The following is a 24,093-nucleotide window of genomic DNA, read 5'->3' on the forward strand; positions in this document are numbered from 1 at the left end:
TATCTGTCTCACATCAGACCTTATGATGGTGCATCAGGTCCAGCACCCACAATCCTGAAGGCAATGCTGAGCCGTACATATGGCTCCCATAATCAAGGTGCAACAGAACCAGAGCTTTATAGAACCATTAAAGTCTAGAGCAGTCTGCACCCTAGTTGGTGTTACTGAGACAGCAAAGAGCGTCTAGGTGTGACCAGTACGTTCGCTTAAGGTGGTGAATATGGGGAAGCCATGTCAACTGGGCACTAAATACAAATCCCAAAAACAGATTTGCATCCACCCCATTGAACATTTTGTCATTAAGGTAGAGTTCTGGTTGGGAATGGAAAGTACACTGGAGACAGAGGCACATGACAGATGCCTTGGCAGTGGAAGACCAGAAGCAATGGGTGAGATTTCAAGACTGTGCCATTTGTATGGCAACCTGCAGCCAGCGTTCAGAAATTCCCACAGTTGAGAAGCAGTAGTAACTGCAAAAATGTCAGCAGACAGGGGAGGTGACACTGTAGCCCCACAGTTGCAGCTGGACCATTGATAGCCACTAGAAAAAGGGGCACACACAATAAAGAGCCCTGTGGGACCCAATTATCTTGTATATGAGGAGTACTGTGGGAAGCACCAACTTGAACCTGGAAAATAGCTGAGACAAGAATTTCTGGGCAAAAATCAAGAGTTGGCCGTAGACATCCCACTCATGGAGGGTAACCAGTGTGTGGTGTTATCAGCTGAATGCAAGTCGAAAAAGACAGCAATAAGATGTTGATACCAGGCACAAGCTGACTGAACAGTGGATCCTATCCAGACCAAATGGTCAACAGTAGAATGGCCTTGCCAAGTACTGCCCCAGGACAGAAAAAATAGACCCTGAGACTCAAGGTACCAACACAGCCATTAGCTCACTGTATATTTGAGCAACTTGCAGGGAACATTAGTGAGGCTAATTAGGTAATAGCTGTCCATCTCAAGGGGGTGTTTACCTGGTTTCAGTACAATGAGATGGAAACTCGCCCTTGCTCTGGATATAGTCAGAAATGGCATGGATGTGATACTGGTAATCCACTGACAAGTGTTTGAGCTAGGGACTAGAGTCTAGGGTCTAGACCACCCACTCACTGAATGCAGCATCATCAGGTTCCAGGTGACATGTAATACATAGTAAAGAAGTCATTCTACAAGCTATTTGGGGAAACGAATTGCTGGATAATGATTCCCAGATGCAGAGGCTCAAGTATAATGAAAAGCAAAATGTTCAGCAACAGCATCTGAATCATTGTAGATATCACCATTCACAGAGATAGCAGATACAGCCACAAGATACTGGTTGCCATAGAAGCTTCAGATCTTCACTCAGGCCTGTGGAGGAGGGGTAAGTAGTCCAATGGTAGCAACACACTGCTCCCAGGATCCTCCTTTCTGTCAGAAATGGTCACAGAGTCATTTGAAGGCAATGAGATGCACCATTAAAAGATGTTGCATATAGTGTTGGAGAGCCCACGTGCAATCTCTAATGGCTACAACTATTTCAGGGATACACCAAGGTACCATCTTCCAATGGGTGGATCCCATGGAGAATGGGATCACTGAGTCAGCTCCCAATAGAATATGGCTGCAGTTGTGCTCTGGATAACAGCATCAATACCTCCAAGTGGCAAGGTGCAAAGAGCAATGACAGTGGTGAAAGCACCCCTGTCAGCTTTGCAGCGAGCCATTTGGGTGGACACCTGATTGATTGATTGATGTTGAGGGGTGTGTGCCAAAACAATCAGGGCATGATCACTGTCCCACAGGTCATCATCGAGACTAGTGGATGGATGGGAGAAGACATGGGTAGCAAATGGAGAGATCAATGGCTGAGTAAGACCCATATGCCTCACTGAAGTTTGTGAGAATGCCAGTATTACAAAGGCAAAGATCAGGTTTTGTGAGGAAGGTTTTTGACAGCTTTATCATGGCCAGTGGTTGTTGTTACACCCCACACAGTTTTGCAAGCATTGAATTCACCCAGTATTAGAAAGGTTGGGGACGCTGAGGAAAAAGTGTAGGTAATGCATTCTGCACCATTCATAAATGGGAGTGAGATACACATTGCAGATAGTAAATTCCAGAGATGTCTTCACACCTAAATCCACAGCCTCCATTGGATGGCACATATTTGCTGTAGACAAAGCCCAGCACATACATGCAAATACCACCCGATGATTTTTAATAGTCAGTGTGATGCTTAAAATAGCCCTGACAGCCACAGAAGGTAGAGGTCTTCATTGCTGGGAAACAAGGTTCCTGGGGAGTGATGCAAAAAACAGGGGAAATACACAGAAGACATCATAGCTCAGCCAAGTGGTGGGAAAACCACTGTAGTTCTATTCGAGGATCATGCTATCAGTACTGTGGAGACATAAAAGGGACCAAGGAGGCATGTCACATCTCAGGTGTGAGGCAGTCTGGGGCAATAGGGACCACCAGGAATGCTCGATCAGATATGGAGGCACAACATGATCAGTCTGGTGGTGCAAGTCTCATCATAATCACCATCTTTTTGGAGGACTACTTTTTGTTCTCCTTCTCCTTAGATGATTTAAATATCTGCAAAGGGCTTGTCTGCCCCAGATGCTGGGGCAGGAGGAGGAATCTGAAGTCTTATAACAGGCAATCTTTGACTCCTTCAGCCATCAGCTGGCATCCAGTTGTAGGTCAGCAGAGTCCTGAGAAGGGAGCACCCCAAGAGACTTCTTCTTGGAAAGTGATATCAGGAGAAGGAATTGCTTCTTTGGCTGTCAGTTGAGGATTGACATCCCTGGTGGATAGGGGATTGATGCTCCCAAAATGGATGTTATGGAACAGTAGGAGGAAGACCCACAACCACCAGAAGAGCAGGTTTAGTCAAGTAGCCCTGAATGAAAGACGGAAGATACAGAGAATGATAGCGCATTGACTATAGAGGATATCATCATTATAGCAGTAACATGAGCCATCATCATACATATAGGATGTATCCAATCATATGTCTTCATTTCTTCTTGGCCTGTTGACATGTGAGGCAGTCAGGGATCTTTCTCATTTGAAAGTGATTCAGTCTGGTGAACAGGAGGAATGGTTCTCCCCACAGTTGACTCACATGGGGGATGGGTAAAAGCAGCATTTGTGTGCAACTGATGGCCACAGCTCCTACAGATGGGGCTGGCATTTCAGCACACAGACACACATCCAAACCATACACATCTGTAGCACTGCATGGGAGACGGAATATACAGCCTAACATCACAGCAATACAGTATCAGCTTGACCACCTAAGGCAATGAGTAAACTTCAAAGGCTAGGATGAAAGCTCCAGTATCCACTCTTGTGTTGTTTGGTCCCTGATGGACATGATGGACATGATGGACAAAATGCACATGTCATGAATACAAATTAGGACACACCTCGCCATCAGTTTGTAAAAGGAGATCTCAGGGGAAAATGATACCCTGTACCATATTCGTACTCTTATGGTGGGTTATAGTGACAGAAATGTCACCCAGTTTGTTGCTGGCAAGCAGTGCATGTGACTGAGTGGAGGTGACTATTTTAAACACAACAGAGCCAAGTTTTGAAACTGCTGCCACTTCCTGAAACCTGTCTTCAAACTTTTCAGTGAAGAACAACAATATCTTTGTAATTAAAAATAAATGCCAGTCCATCCTAGAACACACCAAGTATTTAGATGAGTATTTCTCACCTTGACCGAGTGCTATGTTCTTCCCATAGTATAGCCAGGAAAGGGAACATTTAGTCATATCTCTCTGCATTATAATGTCTTGTTTCAAAAGAGACTGCTGGTTCCATGCAACCAACAGTAGAAGAAAGTTTAGTTTGCCTTACGAGTGAATCTTCTGCCACGGTGCCACCCACTGCCAACGGGGCTCTCCTTATGGGTGACACCCAGCCACAGTAATGGTTATCTGGCCAGAAAACATTGTCCAGAGTCCCTGCGACCTGGTCATAATGGGCACATACTTCTTAGTTTGCACAGTAAGTTTCCAGGTGAGGTACCAACAGTGTGATGCCTGTGTGGTCAAGGAAGGGGGCTACCACCCTGCAGATACTTGACCACCCTCTCAACAATTCAACTGTACTGGATTTTGGGTGTAGTACAATTACAATAAAGGAGGCCGCAAATGCAGGAAAGGTGGTATATATGCGATGGTGGGTGACCTTTCCTGTACGATCTGCACTTCCGTAAAGTTTAGAACAAAATTAGTAAATCAAACCCATTAAGGGGACCATATAATCAATATTGAAGATCTGTATAAAGTTAGAGGGTAAGAAAACAAGTACCCAAAGCACAAACCAGATCCAAGCACAATTGGCACATTGAAGACCATCCAATGGAATAGCAGAGAGGAGAAAACAAATAGGAGAAAGATAGACTTGCAGCATGGAAAGGGAAGTAATGCTACATGGGCTAGAGTCCTGTGGTGGCTGAAAATGTACTAAAAAAATTGAGCCCCCTGAGGAACCAAAAGAAAATCTAAGATTTTCACAGCAAATAAAAATGAAGAACAGTCATAAATATCAATCCTCATCCGCATCAATTGTTCAAGTTAAATATACAAAAGCAAAATTCGTTTTGTGCCCTAAAACTTGAGACATTGCAATAATCATATTTCATTAATTAAGAATGTTGCAAATTATAATTAAAATTTTGTTTCAATATTAACAACAGGATGGTTACAGATTATAGGTATCCCTGCCATCAACTTATATGGTGGAAATGGTTGATGAACATTCAATGAAACAGTGCACAGTTCTGTATGCTGTAGACAATGTCTGAATGGTTTGAGGAAAATTCCACAGATAAATGTAAAAATGTGCCATCACTATGCAAATCCCTTCTTTCCATTGCCTGGCCACATTAATGCTGAATATATCTGGAATGCCATCCAGAGTGTTGGGTGGATCTTGGACCTACACCTAACCAATGATTGTGAATTGATGGGTCATCAATCATTATGACTGTTCAATGCTGGTGACTCATGCAGTCCATTCCACAACCTGGTGCCATCATTGGTGAAAACTGAAATGCTATCTGCTACTAGATACATGTACGTAGCTCGAATGCTTTTGAGTATATAGTTCTCTCTATATACTGTAATAGTGTTTGCAAGAGCAAGACATGAAAGCTGTACCAGTCATCTGGCAAATAACCTTATACCATACTAAAAATTAAGGACAAAGGCAATGGTGTGGAAGTAGCATTAAGCTCTGCATCTCTTTACATGCAAGAACTTTTAATTAATTAACATTGTCACTCTGACTGTACCTATTTCTAGCAGCAACCAAGCTTCTATTTGATACTACTGATATGCTAATTTTTAAAGCACAATTTCAAGAGTGTAAATGTAGTTTTTTCCACTTTAGCCTTGAGGCTTTAAGACATTGAAGATCAGATGAAAAATTTAAAACAAATACCTCAACATCTATACTACCATAAAAACAGAGACAAGTTAAGAAGTTTCATATTGTCAATGCACAATTGATGGAACACTAGGGGGCAATGTATTGTACTTGCTAGTTACCATCTTGTTCCATTCTTGTGTTTACCATTTTTTTGTGAACGTTTCCATCTCCTATACTGTTCACTTTCAAACAGTGATAGTTACAGCCCAATAGTCACAAAAATAATGTTATAAATGTGTTTTGTTTACAAACCAGATATACAACTGTTTCACTTAGCACTAACATACCTGGAAGGGTACAAAGATTTTGAGACTACATGCAAAAGTTCTATAAAGTTAAAAATACCTTTAATCTTGATGTTCCTATGATATCTTCCAGAAATTCCAGTAGTCCTGTGTCATTTTCATTTCTGCCTTTTGGTTTCATTAAGGCTATGGATTCTACTTCACCCTGTTTTGCAAAGAGACATTAGAACATAAACCATATTACGTAATATAAAATTTCCACTAAGCTGCCACCATACGAAGTTGCTGTCAAGACATGTAAGGTCTTATTAATGCAGGTTATTTTCATTACGGAAACTCTTTGCACAGAACCAATTTCCCTCATCATATGAATATCAAATAGTTATAAACACTGAAGGAGCATCAGCCTACATTATTTTAATTTGTGCTTCCAGTCACATAAAGAAATTTTCATTTTTGTATATACACATGCAATGTACACTGTATAACTGTGTAGCAATATATACAGCGTTACGGATAAGTACCTCTGATGTTTTAGGAGATGAGTTATCAACAACTACAAGACATATACAAACAATTACATGTATCAGAGGATAGAGCATCTCTCCAGGTATTAGTTTTAATATACACTGTGCCATAGTTCCAGGGCGTGCCACTAGAGGGGAAAAGCATGTCAGAACATGTAGAAACACCATCCAATCCATATTCTCACATTAAATTAGTTTACACCTGCAGATAGGTGACCCAATGAACAGGTTTTCAAAGTGGGCTGCTGTCATCGCATCTCTCCAGGTGGCGGCAGTGGAGGGTTCTTCTTCTTCTTCTTCTTCTTCTTCTTCTTCAGTTAATTGGATGCACATGTTGTTCTGTTCATATTGAAGGTAATCTTATAACAAGCAGTGCCCATATTGAGCATCTGTAACATGAGTTGAAAGTTTCGATAGATGCTCTATCCACTGATCTATGTTTTTTTTTTTCGGTATGTCTTGTTTTCATGCAGACTACTACTGAAACCCCAGTGGTTCCTATGAATAACCCTGCATTGATTTAATTTTTACCTGTGTCTCTCTCTTAAGGGCCAATGTACTTTTAATTTACAACAGTTTTTGCATTATCTGGATTACTAATGTTCTGTTATTCACTATGATCAGTTTAGGTTGTCTGTAAGATCAGTCACTAGATTTTGTATTTTATGTATCATGTGAAGTTTAACTGCTGACATGGACCAAAAGTTATGATAATGGTGTCAGAGAGAACTGAAACCATTATCATACTCAACAAGAACTCTTATGGTCCATTTAGTGGAAACACTGTTGTAAATATATTAGTTTTCTGTGCAGATGATTGATATTACAAACTAGTAAACATACCTGAAGTATGAGAAAGCTTTGCTGAGTCAAATAAATTCCATTTTTATGCAGATATTCTGAAATTTCTTTGAATTTAACTTGGTGATTGTTTAATATGTAAAATGATGTATTATTCTGAAAAGCTATTCGACCAACGCTAAACTCTGAACCTTCAATTATATCATTTTCATTACCAGTCTGAAAAAGAAAGAAAATTGTAGTAATTAACTGACAACAGTAAGTGAGTAATTGATGTTATTTAGACATGTAAATATTCAAAACCAATGGATAAGTATTCAGCTCTTGCTATGTGGACTGTGGACAGAATGCTGATGAACAGTTGTGTTGTTCCAGCAAGAACTGCACTTGCCCTTAGTTTCCTATGGATGTGCTGGAACATATTGGAGCTTAAATTTTTGGAATCTAATGGTACATCGTTTTCAGTGACAAACTGCACAATGTTTTTGCACTAGTATTCTTGGTTTCTTCAAGCACTATTTACATAGATTAAAATCACTAACTTTACTATATTTGTTTTTTTTTTTTTTGTCTTGTAAATGCCTTACATAATTTCGTAATCACCACCATTTGCTCTTAATCATATTATTTCATTGCCCTTCTGCACTTAAGATTAACTGTGTCAATACAACATTAAAAAAGATGAAAAGGAAGATTAGTGTTTAACACCTTGTCTTACCATTAGGTAAAATGAAGGGCTTGTTCATACTTAAAGTTGCTGTAGATTCCCCATCAGAAAATGAACCACTGCCATTAAAATGTGGTGTACTGAAATAAATGTGCCACAACAAATACCATTGGCAGGTGGGCCATGTGAGCAGAGTAAAATGTTGCATGTCAGAGCAAGAAGAATGCCATCACAGGATGTTGGTTTCCCCAGCCATTTTTTTATCACTATTACCCAGTCTCCTACCCAATGCCTTTGACCTAACCCAGCACTGGAAAAGTATGTCTGAAGGCTTTTGTGGCCATTGTGACTAAAGGTAAAATCTTGATTGACTATGACATGTTTCTTCTACAGAATAAATATTTCAGCCCCTCTGCTGGGATCTTGTGGTGTTCACAGACAACTGAACACTGTCAAGGCCAGTGTCACATTGTTTAATAAAGGGAAGTTTTACTGCACTTATTCTTAAGAATTATTGATTAAAATTGCTGTGTCTACAACTGCTGGGCCATCTTTATTGGATAGAGAGGAAGCTTTTTCACATTTGTGGTGAAGGAAAGTTATTGATTAAAATCTTTCCTACTACTATAAGTGACTCATTGTTATTGGATAGAAGAAAAGTGAGCAGAGCAAGAGAGGGAGATTGGTTATCAAAAATATTATTGTTTGTAGAGGAGGCTTCCGGTATAATGTTTGTATTCCTTTCCCTCATGGCAACAAGCCACAAAGCTGGAAGTCTATAGCTGTCTTCTCTATATAAGTTACATATCTCGGAATCACTCTAGATAGAACCTTGAGCTACAAAGAGAACATCACCAAGCTTTCTCATAAAGTTGCTGCAAGGAACAAAATACTACATAAGCTAAGTGGTACCACCTTGGGAACCTCTGCTGACTGTCTGCGTTTAACTGGCATCAGTCTTGTGTAATCTGCTGCCAAGTACTGTGCACCTGTCTGGTTGGAAAGTGTACACGTGAAGAAGGTAGACACAAAACTGAATGACAATGCTCTGCATTATTGGTCCCATCAAATCAATCCCATGCCACTGGTTACCTGTATTGAGTCACATCCCTCCACCTCACTTAAGGTGGAAACAAGCTCTACCACTGCACCAGAAATTCTGTCATCTGCCACAGCAATAATTGCAATCAAGAAGACCAGCAATGCAGAACAACTCATTGCAGCTGGGTTTGATCTAAATGAAAGCTGGAAGCATGACTGGTCAACAAAAATATTGGGAACAAGAGCCCATCGCCTTGGTACCACAAAGAAGCCAAAAGGTTTTGACCTACCAAGGAACCTCTGGTGTGGCCTCAACAGGTTAAGAACTGAACACGGTTGTTGTAGCTGCTTCAGGTACAAATGGGGCTGGATCAGTTCACCAATGTGTGAACGTAATCAATAAGCGCAGACAATTGAACGTCTAGTCCAACGCTGTCTGCTTCATTCATACCCTGGAATTCCCGACGACTCTCACACCCAGCTTAATTAATTGGTTGAAAAACCTGGACTCGAAGGTTTAATCTTGTCTTATATTATAAGAATATTGTATAAAATCACCATACGATTAAATAAAACACTCATATTCAGAAATTTCAATCAGTTTTCTTCCGTAGATGTTAGTTTCCATGGCCAGCACACACATGTTATTGAAATCAGTGTCTTGGCCACAGTTGTCTTCATGCTCCACTACCACAGACTTCGCATTTTGTTTTAACCTGGCGTGGGTGAGGTCTTGTATGTCATACCCGAGGTGTTTTGTAGTGCTGACTATTGAACATCATTGTTGCCACACAAATCTTGGTGTCACAGTAGCTGGAGGTAAGGGAGGGGTGGGGGGGTGGGGGGGGGGGAGGGGTGATGTACTGTTGAGTTTATTGTTGTGCCAGCGTCAAAGGGAGATACATGTGTGCAAAGGTGGCTAGGGTACATTACAGCCGACCTCATAGTTGGTGTTACAGTTTTGAACTGTCAGCAAGTTTATGAGATATACAGTTATTTATAGCATTCTTTAATTTATTTTTAGATTTCTCAAGGTGACTTACGAAGAATATAAAAGTCAGGTACAAGATCTACTAGAACAAGTTCTAGAAAACTGTTCAAATGCTAGTTCCTATGACTCAGAGCACTGAAGATATTGACAAAGCTTCTCAAAGAAGGGAAAAGTGATTCAGAGCAAGAGGGTATTTTGAATGATTTGGAAGGGCCAAAATCTGTGTTAGCAGCTCCTAGTCAGTCACCTGAGGTATGTGGGATTTTTTAAAGGTCCAAAGATGGTTGAAGGATTTTCCTACGCAAAGTGTTCATTTTCATTCAGAGAATATTATTATCAATTCTCAAGGTGTAAAAGGTGCTGCAAAACATTCTAAAACAGAAACTGAAAATTGGAGTCTTTTTATAACAAACAGTATGTTGAATACTACATTTACACATACAAATAATCAAATAAGGACTATCAGGGGAAAGTACCCAGAAAAAGAGCAGTACCACGCCAATGATAAAACTTTGGAGGATTTGAAGACATTTATGAGACTTTTGTATACAGTGGTCCAAAACCACTCAAATAGACAAAATGTGAATGATGTGTGGTGTACAGATGGTACTGGAGATGCAATCTTTCAGACTATAATGTCACTGCAGTGGTTATACTTTCTCCAAAATTGTTTGAGATTCAATGATAAGAACACCTGTGACCAAAGGAAAAAGAAGAAGAGGTATTTCTAATAATTTTGTTGAAAATATTCAAGAACACTATAAGCCATCTGAGAACACTGATGACATGGTGTAATCTTTCCAAGGGAGATGTCCTTTCCATGTATACGTGCCAGACAAATCAGCAAATATGGCATAAAAATATATGCTCTTGTAGAAGCAAAGACGTTCTATATCCTCAAACCAGAAGTTTACTTGAGAAAACAACCACCAGGACCTTACCAGTTTAGTAATGAAGCATATCATATTGTAAACCATTTAGTGGAGCCAGTAACAAAAATAAGTAGGAATTTTACATTCGATAATTGGTGTACTAGTTACCCCTCTTACGATCCATCTCTTGGGAGAACATTCATTGACTTCTGTCAGTGTGCCTGATATTTCCAAAAAGGGACAGAAGTCTATAGATCTCAAATTGGGTTCATGAATGATGTTATATTGGTGTCCTACATACCTAAAAAAAGTAAATAAATAAATAAAGTTGTGCTGGTTATATCCACTTTAAACCATGATGAAGACATGGACCAACTGACAGGTGATAAAAGAAAACCAGAAATGATTACTTATAACAATGCAACTACAGCCAGTGTCGATGTCACAGATGAACTGAGTACCACTATGATGTTGCCCGCAACAGCAGACATTTGCGTCCGACAATTTTTTATGGTATACTCAATATGGCTGCCACAAGTGCCATCACAATCTACAGAGGGAATAACAAAGGTGACAAAAAATGCATTAAGTGCTGAGATTTCATTTGTAATTTAGGTTTGAATCTGATAAATGACAGTCTTCACATTATTCTTGTTCAGAGTGTGAGAAGCCAATACAGGTGTAACAAGCAATTTTTATGTGTGGAGAATGTGCTTAGCTAATTAATCTCATAAGACCTTTTATTTTCTTTTTCTGTTTTGTAATTAGATGATAATATAACTAAGTTAACTGAGCAAAGAAACTAATTTTGTTTCAATTTTGTATGAAAAATGTTAAATGTATGAAACACTTTTTCTGAGAAAATATTCACTCTTCATTATTTCATGCAAAAGAAAAGGTTTTATATCTTAAATATAGTATTTTACTTACTCATCTTGTTTCATAGACACCATCATTAATATTCCAAGTAAAAAAATACTTACTGCACGATTCTAGTATCAAAAATTCATCAAAGTTTTGGGTATCTAATACCCATCTCATACTGTTGTAACAATTTCTCACCTTATTCACACTGGGTTAATCATATGTGGCGCTCATGTTCATTAATACATTCTTTCACAATCCATACTGTTTCACCTATATACACACTGCCATGCAGCCACACACGATTTTGTAGAATCTTGGATTGTGGAAGTAATCAGATGCGTCCATTTTGCATTGAAAAAAGGCTTGTATTTTGTTCTGACTGAAGCATGTGGTCTGTGGGGAACTGAACAAAAATACAGTCAATGGTACAATAGTGTGTTCTTGGGTTTGATGTGGGAGGAGACTGACTGGAATTGTAACACACGAGATATTAGTTCACTTTATTATAATATAGATACAAAGTTTACTTAACTTGTGACAATCCACTTCCATAGGAATGTTCTGAGTATTTACAACCTATCATGCATACTAAATAACACTTATACAGATAAATTTACAAGACTCTTCACCTGAAATATAACTGCCCTATGAGGTGTGGCTACATCAGCATTTCTCATTCATCAGTGCAGCATGCTGCAACTCATTTTCTGTAATTTTGTTGCAAGGTGCTAACCTTGCTTTGGCATCCTGTTCTTTGGACACCACCACATCTGTATGCCATTTTTCTGTAGAAAATTTTACTGAAACAGAGGATGACAGACTAAAGGTCGAAATATTAAATGTCTTTTTCCAAAGCTGTTTCACAGAGGAAGACTGCACTGTAGTTCCTTGTCTACATTGTTGCACAGATGACAAAATGGTAGATATCGAAAGACATGATGGATGGATAGAAAAACAATTAAAAATGCTCAAAAGAGGAAAGGCCACTGGACCTGATGGGATACCAGTTCAATTTAACACAGAGTACACGAAGGAACTTGCCCCCCTTCTTGCAGCGGTGTACCGTAGGTCTCTAGAAGAGCATAGCATTCCAGAAGATTGGAAAAGGGCACAGGTCATCACCATTTTCAAGAAAGGAAGTCAAAAAGATGTGCATAAATATAGGCCTATATCTCTAACATTGAGCAATTGTAGAATTTTGGAACATGTATTATGTTCGAGTATAATGATTGTTCTGGAGACTACAAATTTACTCTGTAGGAATCAGTATGGGTTTCAAAAAAGACAATTGTGTGAAACCCAGCACACACTATTCGTCCACAAGACTCAGAGGGCCACAGACAAGAGTTCCCAGATAGATGCCATGTTTCTGGACTTCCGCAAAGCATTTGATACATTTCCCCAAAGTCGTTTAATGAACAAAGTAAGAGCATATGGACTATCAGACCTATTGTGTGATTCAATTGAAGAGTTCCTACATAACAGAATGCACCATGTCATTCTCAATGGAGAGAAGTCTTCCGAAGTAAGAGCGATTTCATGTGTGCCGCAGGGGAGTGTCATAGGACCATTGCTATTCACAATATATATATAAATGACTTTATGGATAACATCAGAAGTTCACTGAGGCTTTTTGCAGATGATGCTGTAGTATATGAAGAGGTTGTATCAATGGAAAATTGTACTGAAATGCAAGAGGATCTGTAACGAATTGATGCATGGTGCAGGGCGTGGGAATTGAATATCAATGTAGACAAGTGTAATGTGCTGCAAATACACTGAAAAATCCTTTATCATTTAGCTACAATATAGCAGGTCAGCAACTGGAAGCAGTTAATTCCATAAACTATCTGGTAGTAGGCATTAGGAGCGATTTAAAATGAAATGACCATATAAAATTAATTGTCAATAAAGCAGATTCATTAGAAGAGTCCTAAGGAAATGCAGTTCAAAAACAAAGGAAGTAGGTTACAGTACACTTGTTCGCCCACTGCTTGAATACTGCTCACGGGTGTGGGACCCGTACCAGATAGCGTTGATAGACGAGACAGAGAAGATCCAATGGAGAGCAGCATGCTTCATTACAGAATCATTTAGTAATCGCGAAAGCATTACGGAGGTGATAGATAAACTCCAGTGGAAGACTCTGCAGGAGAGACGCTCAGTAGCTCGGTATGGGCTTTTGTTGAAGTTTCGAGAACATACCTTCACCGAAGAGTCAAGCAGTATATTGCTCCCTCCTACGTATATCTCGCGAAGAGACCATGAGGATAAAATCAGAGAGATTAGAGCCCACACAGAGCCATACTGACAATCTTTCTTTCTACAAACAGTGCGAGACTGGAATAGAAGGGAGAACTGATAGGTACTCAAGGTACCCTCTGCTACACACCCTCAGGTGGCTTGCGGAGTATGGATGTGGATGTAGATGTAGATGTGATCAGTGAAACCTGAAATGAATGGCAACCTAACATTGTTAGTAGGCAGTTCTACATCGTACCTGTTAGCATAACTAACACTTCATTTAAAAGCACTTTCTATTGACAAACAATCATGCCGATGTTCTCCATTTTATTCTTTAAGAAATCCAACTCAGATTCCAAGTGGCTACTGTAACTGACATCCACTGCTTGTGGTGTCATGGTAGTGTTCTCACTTCCTGAGCATGGGAGTCTTGGGTTCGATTCGGGATTTTCACCTACCCCGCGATGACTGGGAGAAGTTGTGTCGTCGTCGTCGTCGTCGTCGTCCATCCCCATTACTGTTGGAGGAAGGCAACAGCAAACCACCTTCATTAGGACCTTGCCTAGTACAGCAGTGCGGGTCTCACGCATTGTTCCCCTACGCTCTGTCAAGAAGCATGGGACTTCATTTCAACTGCCTTTGATACAGAATGTATCTGAAGATAGTGTGTCCAGCAAAAATCGTTTCTGGGCTGGGTCATAGTGCAAAGTGACATTCAGATATACTTCTGTTCACAAGCTTTCTATACAGTCTTCGTCCTAGAGTGTTGTCAGATATTCTACACACCAACACACCTAGGAATGAGAGACTAACATCACACTTTACCTTTAAGGGCATAGTTTCTCTTGTAATGAATCTTATTTCAGAAATTGTGGAATCTGTGAAGCCCTTCTTTGCTTTGGGGACATATACCAAATGTATCGTTCACATAGCAGAGACAACAAGAAGACTTAAGTGGCACAGAAATTAATGTCTGTTGTACAGAATGCTCCATAAAAATGTCAACTGCTGGTGACAAGGGTGAGCCCATGGCAACAGCATCAGATTGCTCATAAAATTCTCTGTTATATTTAAAATACCTCATTGGCCATGGTAAGTATGAGAACACTTGCCTGTACAAGCAACATATCGTCTGGCACCCCCTGCATTTTTACACATAAGCAATTTATCATTTGGCACACAAACCCCTTCCCTCCCTGCCTCAGACGGAACTTGCTATTCTTTGGACTATTCACAAGACCTTTAAAAAGAAATCTGGTGAGCTTGGAAATAGTTTTTCTTTTTTTCTACTGAGTATGATAGACTGTGTAGAAATTTTTTCTAGGGGTGAATCTGGGACCCCTCTCCACAGGGCACCTTAAGTGACCGTTTATATCACTTGGGCCTTAAACCAGCCAGGTAGATGGCCCACTGATTAGTAGCAGGAAGAATTTTAACGAATAACTCTTCTTCAGCATAAGCCTGAATAAATTTCCTCTCTATCCAGTGATGATGGCCCACCAATGATAGCCTCAGGAATTTTGCCCAATAACCCCATTTCTTTAGTATAAGTGCACAGAAACTTCCTTTTAAAAGAGAATGTGGCACTGGTCTTGACAGTGTTTCGCTAACTGTCACTACTGGAAGATCATGAATTAGATCCCAGAAGAGGGGTCAAAAGAGCTATTGTGTAGATAAAACACAAAGCAGTTAAACAATCTAGAAGATTATACCTTCACTGAAGAAATGGGTCACAGTTTTTATAATCTGCCTTTGAACATCTTCCTCAGTTACAGACACCCTCATTGTTCTGAATGTTGGAGGTACCCAGACATCAACAGTTTACTACTTCCTTCAATCTATTTTGTATGAGGCAATGAACTACAAATGTGACCTGTGGATCACTTTGAGTTTGTACGAATTCATATTATGAGATGTGTTCAAAAAATGTGCTGAATAATTCTAGTAAAAACACAGTAATAAACTTACCTAGAATTTGATTTAATCTCCTTCAAAGTACCATGTCTTTAGCTAATGATGCAGTTACCCCAATGTTGAATTCATGACTGGAAGCATCTCTAGAAGGATTCTTTTGGAAGGGCATTCAGGTGGCCTCCTTAGTGTTAGGGATGACATCAAAATGTCCTCCTTCAAGCACAATTTAAGTTTTGGAAAGAGCTAGACATTTTATGATGCTAAATCTGGTGTGTAATGTGGATGGGGACAGACAGGAACTCTTTCTCCAGCAAAGAAAACTCACAAATCAAAACTGAGGTGTGTAATGGCATATTATGATGAAGAAGGGACCCATTGGCCCATTTATTTTGGTGTCTCCATTTCTACATAATTTTGCAGTCACTGCAGTACGTCCTCATAAAATTTGGCATTTTGGGGTTTTCCTCTTGTAACAAACTCTGATTGCACTTTGCCCTCAATACTGGAGGGGGGGAAACGAGGGGAAACGAGGGGAAACGAGGGGAAACGAGGGGAAACGAGGGGAAACGAGGGGAAACGAGGGGAAACGAGGGGAAACGAGGGGAAACGAGGGGAAACGAGGGGAAACGAGGGGAAACGAGGGGAAACGAGGGGAAACGAGGGGAAACGAGGGGAAACGAGGGGAAACGAGGGGAAACGAGGGGAAACGAGGGGAAACGAGGGGAAACGAGGGGAAACGAGGGGAAACGAGGGGAAACGAGGGGAAACGAGGGGAAACGAGGGGAAACGAGGGGAAACGAGGGGAAACGAGGGGAAACGAGGGGAAACGAGGGGAAACGAGGGGAAACGAGGGGAAACGAGGGGAAACGAGGGGAAACGAGGGGAAACGAGGGGAAACGAGGGGAAACGAGGGGAAACGAGGGGAAACGAGGGGAAACGAGGGGAAACGAGGGGAAACGAGGGGAAACGAGGGGAAACGAGGGGAAACGAGGGGAAACGAGGGGAAACGAGGGGAAACGAGGGGAAACGAGGGGAAACGAGGGGAAACGAGGGGAAACGAGGGGAAACGAGGGGAAACGAGGGGAAACGAGGGGAAACGAGGGGAAACGAGGGGAAACGAGGGGAAACGAGGGGAAACGAGGGGAAACGAGGGGAAACGAGGGGAAACGAGGGGAAACGAGGGGAAACGAGGGGAAACGAGGGGAAACGAGGGGAAACGAGGGGAAACGAGGGGAAACGAGGGGAAACGAGGGGAAACGAGGGGAAACGAGGGGAAACGAGGGGAAACGAGGGGAAACGAGGGGAAACGAGGGGAAACGAGGGGAAACGAGGGGAAACGAGGGGAAACGAGGGGAAACGAGGGGAAACGAGGGGAAACGAGGGGAAACGAGGGGAAACGAGGGAGAGAGAATGAATGTGACTTTGATCTTTGATTTTGACTGATGTGTCTTTTTGTATGGCAATGAGTTTCTCTGGTTTTCCATTAAGAACTCTAATATTTTGTCTCAAGGTCATACCCATAGACCCATGTTCCATCTCCAGTTACAATTTTAGACGTGAAGTCCCGATCTGAATGAAAATGCTTGAACTCTACACAAAACAGCCCATCATTTTTTCCATTTAGTAGTTAACAGTATGTAAGCAAGTTTTGCGATCACTCGCCTCATTTGCAAAATATTGGTTAAAACACTTTTTCACAGACCCATTGAGAAGATCAGTTCTTTTGTAAGCTCTCTAATGATTATTTGTCCCTTTGAACAAATTATTTTTACCACCTTTTGCACTTCTGTTTTTCAGGTTAATGGCTGTCCTAAACATTCCTCATACCACTTGTCAACAGTCTTCAGAGTTACAGCATTATCACCAAACAGCACACATCATTTAGCCAAATAACTTCGATAGCAGGGGTTCTCCAGTGATACATCTACTTAACACTTGGTATCCAGTTGATGCTGCTCACCATGAGACTTCATCAGTAACCAAGGGGTCACAGGGTCTTATGCATTGTGTGTCAGGTGTATGTTTTCTAGTAGGCCTATCCATACCTTTGGTGTATAGCAATTTCTGTGTTGTCTTTTGGAGGCAGTATTTTTAAGTTGTGTACAGGAGCCACCTGCTTCAGGGGGGTAGGGGAAGTAAATTTTTAAAAAATTATTGAGCATTCTCATTTGTTTGCTATGAGCAGAGATTGTGTACCAACTCCTCATAGCCTATCACAGTTTCAGCACGCACTGCAGACCTGTTACCATTCAAATGGCAGGGATTACTGAACGAGGGACACATTAAATGGGCTTTATTCACAATCCCTGGCCAATGTGGATATAAGAGGATTACACGATGCTCGGAATTCAGGCAAATACAGGATGGCGGACAGTTGCTTCGTGCTCTTGTATGCTGGCACCTGACCAGCTAACATATCTTCCTCCTTCCACTCTTCCATGACACTGTTGGGTCTTTGACTGTAGTGGCCACCTTTCCCAGCAGTTGGTTGCTTCCCTCGGTGGCTCAGAAGTACACCCCTTTTCAAGAAGGGACCCTCCAGGGTTTTTTCCTGGAATTTGTCATTCTATCATTTCAATTAACCACTGTGATCCAGACGTCTACAACAAAACCCAATCCTGCCATCCTGTACAATCTGGTGTAACATGTGGGATACTTTCTCATCCTTTGATACAGTACAGTGTTTTTTTGCCACTGGTTTTCATGATTACCCAATGTTAGCATGACCACACAAACACCACTGAACAACTGGACCATTCCAGGGCATAGATGGACTCCTGGATGTTTGCTACCAAAGGATGGCAGCAGTAGCAATGGTCGATAGCTTATAAGCTGCTCAGGGAGTCAGAACAGAGAAGAAACGACTCACCAGAACAGGAACGGATGGTCTGAGGTGCATGAGACATGGACACAAGCTCTGCAGTGAATACACTGCAGCAGGCGGGCAAAGAATGCTGTTCAATATGGCCTCTGTGTACATAGGCAAAGCCAAGAGTACCATCAGCCATTGAGCCATCAGTGTAAAGAACTTCAGAGCCCAGGAATATGTCAAGAATTGAGAGGAAGTGTCAGCAGAGAGCTGCAGGGTTAATGAAGTCCTTAGTGCCATGCAAAAGGTTCAGACTAAGCTTTGGCTGAAGTGTGTCTGAATGGAACTCAAGTAGAGGTGGTAAAGGCAAGGACTCCAGTTCGTAGAGAAGGCATCGCATGCGAACCGCAATCTTAAGCCCTAACCTGGGCCGCTGATGTGAGAGATTAACTGCCGCGGGTGGGAAAAGGAGATGATAATTCAGATGCTTAGTAGAACTACGAATGTGTGCAACATAACTGGTGAGCAGTTGTGCACGTCAGATCCGCACTGGATGGACTTTGGCCTCCACCAGGACATTGGTCACCGGACTCTTTCTAGAAACTCCTGTCACTAGGCGAACACCACAGTGGTGCACTGAGTAGAGTAAATGCAACATTGAGGGTGCCGCCTAGCTGTAAACGAGCCTCAAATAGTCAAGGCGGGATTAAACAAGGGCTCTGTAGAGCTGCAACAGCATATTGCAATCTGCACCCCAGTTGGTGTGCATTGCGGTGCTGCCAGCACTTCTGCTTAAGCTGACAAAGGTGAGATAACCAAGTAAATTGGTATGTCTACACTGCAGTGAGTGGATCGTCATTAAGATCAAGTTCTGGTTCCAGATGAATGGCATGATGCTGACAAGTGGATGACACACAACTTTGCAGCTGAAAACTGGGAGCTGTGCGCTAGAGTCCATGACTGTGCCTTGTGAATGGCTCCCTGTAGGCACTGCTCAACACCACCAGTTGGTTGGTTAGTTTGTTGGTTTAAAAGAGGGGGGAGGGTGGGGGAAGGGTTAGTTTGTTGGTTTAAAGGAGGGGAGGAAGGGACCAAACTGTGAGGTCATTCGTCCCTTGTTCCTAGCAAGATAATTACACAAGGGAAAGAAGGAAAGAAAGGAGACATTCAGCACAATAACAGGAGAATGGAAGAAACAGAAGAATGACAGGAGGACAACCAACACTACTATGGACAAAACAGGAGAGAAGCAAGAAACAGGTAGAAGGGATAAAAACAAGAGAGCAGATGACCGTGGCTGGCCAACAATGATAATAAAAAGGAAAATCCAGCTACTCTGCGACACATCAAAACATCCAGCCTAAAAGCGTTAGAGTGGAGATCACAAAGGGACAAAGGACATGCACAAAAAGCTATATAGAATGATAAAACCCACCATCATGTATAAAATGTACAATTAAATTAGCCGATGAGGTGTTGTGAGCTAAAACTAATGGCAACAAGTCTGGTAACTGAAGAGTCAGTCCAAGGGCAACCAAAAAAGGACAACTCACCAAGATATGTGCCACTGTTAGCTGGGTGCCACACTGACACTGAGGTTGGTCATCATGGCACATGAGGGAGCTGCGTGTCACCTAAGAGTGGCCAATGAGGAGCCGACAGAGTCCCTGCGAGAGGCCCGCATGGAGGTGTTCCACACATTTGTAGTCTCCTTAATGGTATGTAGTTTGTCGTGCATGTTGAGGTTATGCCATTCCATCTCAAAAAGCTGCAAAACCTTGTGGCGTAGTAATGAACACATGTCAGTTGCAGAGAATCTCATCCCCGTAAGCGGTTTCCACGTAGCCTGTTTGGCCAACCTGTCGGCAAGTTCATTGCCTGGGATTCCAATGTGACCTGGAGTCCAGACAAACACCACTGAATGGCTAAACTGTTCCAGGGCACAGATGGACTCCTGAATAGTCGCTAGCAAAGGATGATGAGGGTAGAACTGGTCGATAGCATGTGCTCAAGGAGTCAGTACACAGAAGAAACAACTCCCCAAGGCATGAACAGATGTGCTCAAGAGCATGAGGGATAGCCACCAGTTCGGTAGTGAAAACACTGCAGCCATTGGGCTAGGAATGTTGTTCAATATGTCGTCCATTGACATACACAATGCTGATGTGACCATCAGCCATCAAGACGCCAGTGTAAACCACTTCATGGTCTTGGTACATGTCAAGAATTTAGAGCAAGTGGCAGCATAGAGCCGTTGGGTTAACTGAGTCCTTAGGGCCATTTGAAAGGTCCCAGCAAAGCTGTGGCCTACGTGTACACCATGGATGTGTACGTGAATGGACTTCGAGTACAGGTGATAATGGCAAGGACTCCAGTTCAGAAAGAAGGGATCGGCCACAAACTGTAATTGGAAGCCTGACCTGGGCTACTGATGCATTAGATGAACCTCCATGGGACGGAAGAGGAGACTAATTCGGATGTGCAGGAGAACTACGAATGTGTGCTATGTAACTGGCCAGAAGTTTTACACGCCTACCCTGCAAACAATGGACTCCGGCCTCCACCAGAATGCTGGTCCCTGGACTAATGCTAAAAGCTCCTGTCACTATGTGAACACCACATTTGTGCAGTGGGTCAAGTAAACACAATGCTGAGGGCACCGCAGAACCATAAACAACACGCCCATAGTCAAGGCGGGATTGAACAAGGGCTTTGTACAGCTGCAGCAGAGTAGAGCTATCTGCAAAACAGTTGGTGTTTCTCCGGCAGCGAATGGCCAAATTGAGGTGGTGCCAGCACTTCTGCTTAAGCTGACAAAGTTGAGGTAGCCGTGTCCATTGGGGATGGAAAACCAGTCATAAGAATCGATATATTTCCATTACAGTGAGTGGATCATCATTAAGGTAAAATTCCCGTTCCAGATGTTTGGTACAACGCCGACAGAAGTGCGTAACACATGACTTTCGGGCCAAAAACAGTGAGCTACAGCCAATGATGCACCTTGTGGATGGCTCCCTGTAAGTGGTGCTCAGCAACAACAGTACTTGTGGAGCAGTACGGAATGCGGAAGTTGTCTGCATACAGAGAAGGTGAGACGGATGGCCCAACAGCTGCTGCTAGACCATTAATGTCGACTATAAATAGAGATACACTCAATACAGAGCCCTGGGGGAGCCCATTCTCCTGGATATGGGGGAACTATGGGCTGCACCATTTTGGGCACAGAAAGTATGAGGCGACAGGGAATTTAGGATAAAGATCGGGAGGGGGCCTCCGAAATCCCACTCACATAATATGGCAAGGATATGAAGTCGCCAGGTGGTGACATATGCTTTTCATAAATAAAAAAGAGATGGCAACCAGGTATTGGCACCTGGAAAAGGCTGTTTGGATGGCAGACTCGAGAGACACTTGGTTATCAGTGATAGAGCGACCCTGGCAGAAGTCATGTGACTCCAGGACTCAACCCAATCATCGACGTACCATATGCTCTAGCAGCTCACAAAGAACATTGATGAGGGTGATTTGCCAATAGCTATCCACGTTAAGTGGGTTTTTGCCTGGTTTGACACTAGTATTATGATGCTCTCCCACCAGTGCAATGGAAAGGTGCCATCGCACCATATCCGGTTGAAGTTGACGAGGACATGTCGCTTCTAGTCAGATGAGAGAGATTTAATCGTCTGACTGAATCTGATTTGACCCAGGAATTGTGTTGGGGAAATGTGCTAAGGCACTGAGGAGCTCGCACACTGTAAATGAGGTGTTGTAGGATTCACTGTGGCGTGTAGTGAATGAGAGGGCTTTCCCTTCCATCCACCGTTTTAGTGTGGGATTGGCTGGGGGGGGGGGGGGGGGGGGGGGGGTTGTAAATAACACGCCTTTATATTAACACTGAGAACACCTGTTGGGGGCTCATACCAAAAAACACGTTTATCTCTCCCAAAGCTCAGGCTTCCATCGTTTGATAAGTTGCCGAACATGGGAACGGAGCTGTTTAAAGGCTATATGGTGCTCCAGGGAAGGGTTCTGGTTATGCCACTGTAGAGCTCGCCGACCATCCTTAATTGCTTTAGCGACTTCCGGCGACCACCAAGGGACTGCCTTTCGCCGGGGCATGCTTAAGAGTGAGGGATCACGTTTTCTGCTGCAGAAAGTATTGTTGTACTCACCTGCTCAACCATCACTTTGATGTTCCCATGTGTGTGTGTGTGAGTGTGTGTGTGTGTGTGTGTGTGTGTGTGTGTGTGGGGGGGGGGGGGGGGGGGGGGGGGGTTTCAAAGGTAACAGCAGAGGTAAAAATTCCTGAGGCCATCTTGTTTAAAGCCCATCTGTTTAGGTGCCATGTGCCTGACACTGGGGAGGTGACAGGGTGATGGGGAAGTGGTCACTACCATAAAGGTCATCATGTGCTCTCCAGTAGATAGATCGGCAAAGTCCTGGGCTGCAAATTGATAAATCAATGGCTGAGTAACTACCGTGAGCCACACTGAAATGTTTGGTGGCACCAATATTTAGGAAGCAGAGGTCAAACCAAGACAGTAATGTTTCGACATCTCTGCCTCAAGCAGTAAACATGGTGGCCCTCCCCAGTTTTCTTTCTCCTGATAATGACGTCCTCTTGAGTATTCCCCGTCCGGAGATCCGAATGGGGTTTATTTTACCTCCGGAATCTTTTACCCAAGAGGACGCCATTGTCATTTAACCATACAGTAAAGCTGCGTGCCCTCTGGAAAAATTACGGCTGTAGTTTCCCCTTTCTTTCAGCCATTCACAGTACCAGCACAGCAAAGCCGTTTTGGTTAGTGTTAAAAGGCCAGATCAGTCAATCATCCAGACTGATGCCCCTGCAACTACTGAAAAGGCTGCTGCCCCTCTTCAGGACCCACACGTTTTTCTGGCCTCTCAACAGATACCCCTCCATTGTGGTTGCACCTATGGTATGGCCATCTGTATCGCTGAGGCACACGCAAGCCTCACCACCAACGACAAGGGGAGGAGTCCAATACTAATAAAAGCTAATTGCATTGGTACACACAAACTACACAACAGTCCAATACTAATAAAAGCTAACGAGATTACATTTATGTAAGGAAATTTTCTAAGTGAGTGAAAATCAGATTTGAAGTTGTTGCAAACAGTCAGTGATCATATTCGCAAAGGTGTGGTGGTTAATCTGTGGACTACATTACGTATCATTAAGGGAACAACAGGTATTATGGGCCATTTAAGGAGAAGTGTAAATTACAAAATATATTTGTTGCTTAACTCAGTTAAGAAGTACACCAATATCATAATGTTTAGAATTTGAAAACATTGTTTTGAATAAAATGTTTTATTGTTTAATACTATACACAATGTATAGCACGTTATAGCTCATTTACCCTATGATTTATTTAGCTTACAGGGATCACAAAAGTAAAAAAGTAGGTCATCGATGTCCGCACAGAGTTCTTGTGCCCAGCCTTCACACTTGTTACACTGAATCCAATTTTCCTCATAGCTTTCTCCACACACAATACATTTTACATTTACAATGTCTTGAGAAGTGCTTGGTGTTGGACTGTCATTATGAAAAATTTTGATTTATTCATGTTTCTTCTTCTTATTGATCATCATTCGTTCTTGTTTTGGAACTTTCATTTGTCTCTCTTTCTGTTGTGCTTTTTCATTTTGCTC

The 24,093-nt window shown here is 42.2% G+C and overlaps 1 protein-coding gene across 1 annotated transcript in view; it reads right to left on the bottom strand.

Moving 5' to 3' along the window:
* The window catches only part of LOC126326972 (structural maintenance of chromosomes protein 4-like), a gene marked incomplete at both ends in the record, with an annotated part of 43,349 nt that overhangs the window by 13,669 nt on the left and 5,587 nt on the right, over window positions 1-24,093 (bottom strand). Inside the window, 2 exons of the mRNA XM_049995815.1 lie at window positions 5,782-5,886; window positions 7,052-7,228. Coding sequence (XP_049851772.1) covers window positions 5,782-5,886; window positions 7,052-7,228 — 282 coding nt within the window. The remainder of the gene's footprint in view (window positions 1-5,781; window positions 5,887-7,051; window positions 7,229-24,093) is intronic.

Source organism: Schistocerca gregaria, unplaced genomic scaffold (assembly GCF_023897955.1).
Source record: "Schistocerca gregaria isolate iqSchGreg1 unplaced genomic scaffold, iqSchGreg1.2 ptg001007l, whole genome shotgun sequence".
Lineage (NCBI taxonomy): Eukaryota > Metazoa > Arthropoda > Insecta > Orthoptera > Acrididae > Schistocerca > Schistocerca gregaria.